This window comes from Mus caroli, unplaced genomic scaffold, assembly GCF_978045245.1.
Source record: "Mus caroli unplaced genomic scaffold, Mus_caroli_1 scaffold_6, whole genome shotgun sequence".
Lineage (NCBI taxonomy): Eukaryota > Metazoa > Chordata > Mammalia > Rodentia > Muridae > Mus > Mus caroli.
Window position 1 is genome coordinate 93,463,552 of NW_028227261.1, and position 2,593 is coordinate 93,466,144.

At 47.8% G+C, this 2,593-nt stretch overlaps 1 protein-coding gene across 4 annotated transcripts in view; it reads left to right on the forward strand.

Annotated features, from left to right (window-relative positions):
* Fkbp15 (FKBP prolyl isomerase family member 15) overlaps positions 1 to 639 on the forward strand; it is a 58,474-nt gene extending 57,835 nt beyond the window's left edge. For all 4 annotated transcript variants that reach the window (XM_021159210.3, XM_085839252.1, XM_029475933.2 and 1 more), the window contains one exon: positions 6 to 639. In XM_021159210.3, coding sequence (XP_021014869.1) covers positions 6 to 86 — 81 coding nt within the window. In that variant the 3' untranslated portion in view covers positions 87 to 639. The remainder of the gene's footprint in view (positions 1 to 5) is intronic.
* Positions 640 to 2,593: the final 1,954 nt, after the last annotated feature.

Below are 2,593 nucleotides of genomic sequence, written 5' to 3' on the forward strand. Positions count from 1 at the left end.
GTCAGAGCATGAAGGGACGCCCGCCTCCAACCCCCCTTTTTGGAGACGATGATGATGATGACGATGACATTGGCTGGCTGGGGTGAAGACCTAGGAAGCAGGCATGCAGGCTTCCCGCCCAGCCCTTCCCTAAGCATGGGTTTGCACAGCTGCCCTCGGGTCTAGGTGAGCCTCAGGGTGCAGTCCTGGTGAACATTCTGAGATAGTGGTTCGGGGCTCTTGAGTTAGCTGCCATCTGAGCCCCCGCCTGACCTGCTGAAGAGGATCATGAGGCTGTCTGCAGAACTGGTGTTGTAACAGCCCTCAGTGAGTAACTCTACCATGGAGGAAGGGCTGGGAGGGTCACCTGCAGCCAGTCACAAGCATCCTGCCATCTCTCCCAAGGTTTTCTTATCATTCATTCTCAAGTTGACCTGGAAGCCCTCCTGCTCTCCCAGGGCTCATCAGAACTGCTGCGACAGGGCCTTAGGGGAGTCCTCCACAGAGAACTTAAGAGATCAATCATGCTGGCCTAGCCTGTGGTTCTGGGACATGTATCTTCTCTCTCTGCCTTAAATCTTCTAAAAGAGGTCAATGGGTATTTGAAACTAACAAGGCTAAAATAATAAAACTTGACTCAGGCCCTTGAGGAGAAACTGAGTTTGGTTTCCAGGACTGTCGTGTTCCTTTTTGGGATCCTAAGGGAAGGAGTTGTAACTGGGTCAGTTACTGTGTACAAATGCACTGTGGTATATTTCCATTGACACCTGTCCTTGAATTTGAAGGCTGTAATTCCAGCTCACCACAGCTGCCAAGAGCTTGGGGGATTGTAGTTATCTGAGAGCCAGTCCAATCCTGCACTGATTTCTACAGGCTAAGGAACCATGCAGGGCAGGGCAGGGATTCCTCATATTCACTGTTTATGATATCTGAGGGGTTCTTCTAGTCCCCATAAGCCCTGCGGGCTGACACTGTTACAGAAAAGAGCAAGAAGAAAACACTTGTGGCTTTTTACTTATTCTAGGATCTTCTAAAAACAATGGAGCCCATCTTAAAAAAATAATAATTTAAACAAAAATGATTTTCCATGATTTTAAATGTTTGTAAGACTGTATCCTGAATTCTGTCTGCATCTGGCCATTACCCTTGCAGGCTTTGTGCCTGTCCTACATTTGGGCCTAGGAAGCATTGAGAAAGACTGTATTATTGGTTATTTAAACAAGTTACTTTGACCACTAAGCCTAAGTTTTCTCCTCTATAAAATGTGGATAACAGTGTCTTCTGCAGTGGCTGGTGGCAGTGATACAGTACCAGTCACTGCAGAAGACACTGTTATCCTCATTTTTTAAAAGATTACTTTTTACTTGATATGTATGTGTGTTTGGCCTGCATGTGTATCTATGTGTATGCAGAGGCCAGAAGAAGGCAGCAGAGCCTCTGGAACTGGGTGCGACAGTTATGAGCTACTATGGGTGCTGAGAACCAAACCCAGGTCCTCTAAAAGGGCAACAGATGCTGTTAACCGTTGGTCCTGCTCTGTTATCCCAATTTTACAGAGGGGAAAGTGGGCTTAGAGGAGCAGAGTAACCTGCCCACAGTTACATAGCTAGCAAGCAGGACAAGAATTCTGATCCTGCCCAGCTAATCAAGAGCTGAGCTCTTGTCCTCCGTCCTTGCCAATCTTGCTTGTTGGGAATACTGGTCCAGGACTGTGTATCTCAGTGGTAGAGCACTTGCCCAGCGTGCACAAGCCCTAGATTTGGCTCTAGCCCTAAAGAAAAAAAAATTCAGGCACCTGGCCCCACCTCCCAACCTGAGAGAATTTCCAGCCATTGTGGAAACAAAGAACAATCATCATCTGCATTGTGAGCCCACGTCTGTATACCACAGGCGCTGAGCGACCTCTGACCCTCATCAGAGTCTGAGGAAACACTGAGTGCCACTCAGCTGCTCACCCTCAGGTGACTGTCTCATGCTCAGCTTCCTCATCTCTGGGATGAAGGCTGAGTTCCTGTGTGGTAGTGAGGATGGAGTGAGGCAATAATTGCATCAAGTGCGGCACTGTCCAATTAGTCAGCACCTATAAAGACCCCCTACTCCACTAAAGTCTCAAATACCGTGACTGTAATAAATCAGTATTGAGAAACCTGACAATCACTCATGGAATTGTCCATCCCAACAGTGCCCCCAGAGCAGATGCTGGCCAGCACAGGCGGTCACAACTCCACTAGAGTGGGCCGCGGCAGCAAGCAACACCCACAGGTGTCCTCTTCCACACCTGTGACACTTGCTTCTTACTCCAAATAAAAAGATGACCAGGGTTTTGTTTCTGCTCCCCAGGATGGGAAGGTGCTAACTCTGAGGCCAACATGGGTGTTTATAGTCTGCATGACAGTTATTCTTCTTACAGCAGGCACTTGTTCCAAGCAGTAACTTGATACATGAACCTATCATGACTAATCTACCCACAGGCATATTTCCAGCCTCAGTTTCCCTGCACACAGAGGTGTCTTTATCACAGGCAGCCTTAGTCCTTGGTCTTACAGAGTGTCCACCAGTGCCTGCATTGGTAATGTGTACTAATGGAAAGAGAAGAAACGGAACAACAAACACA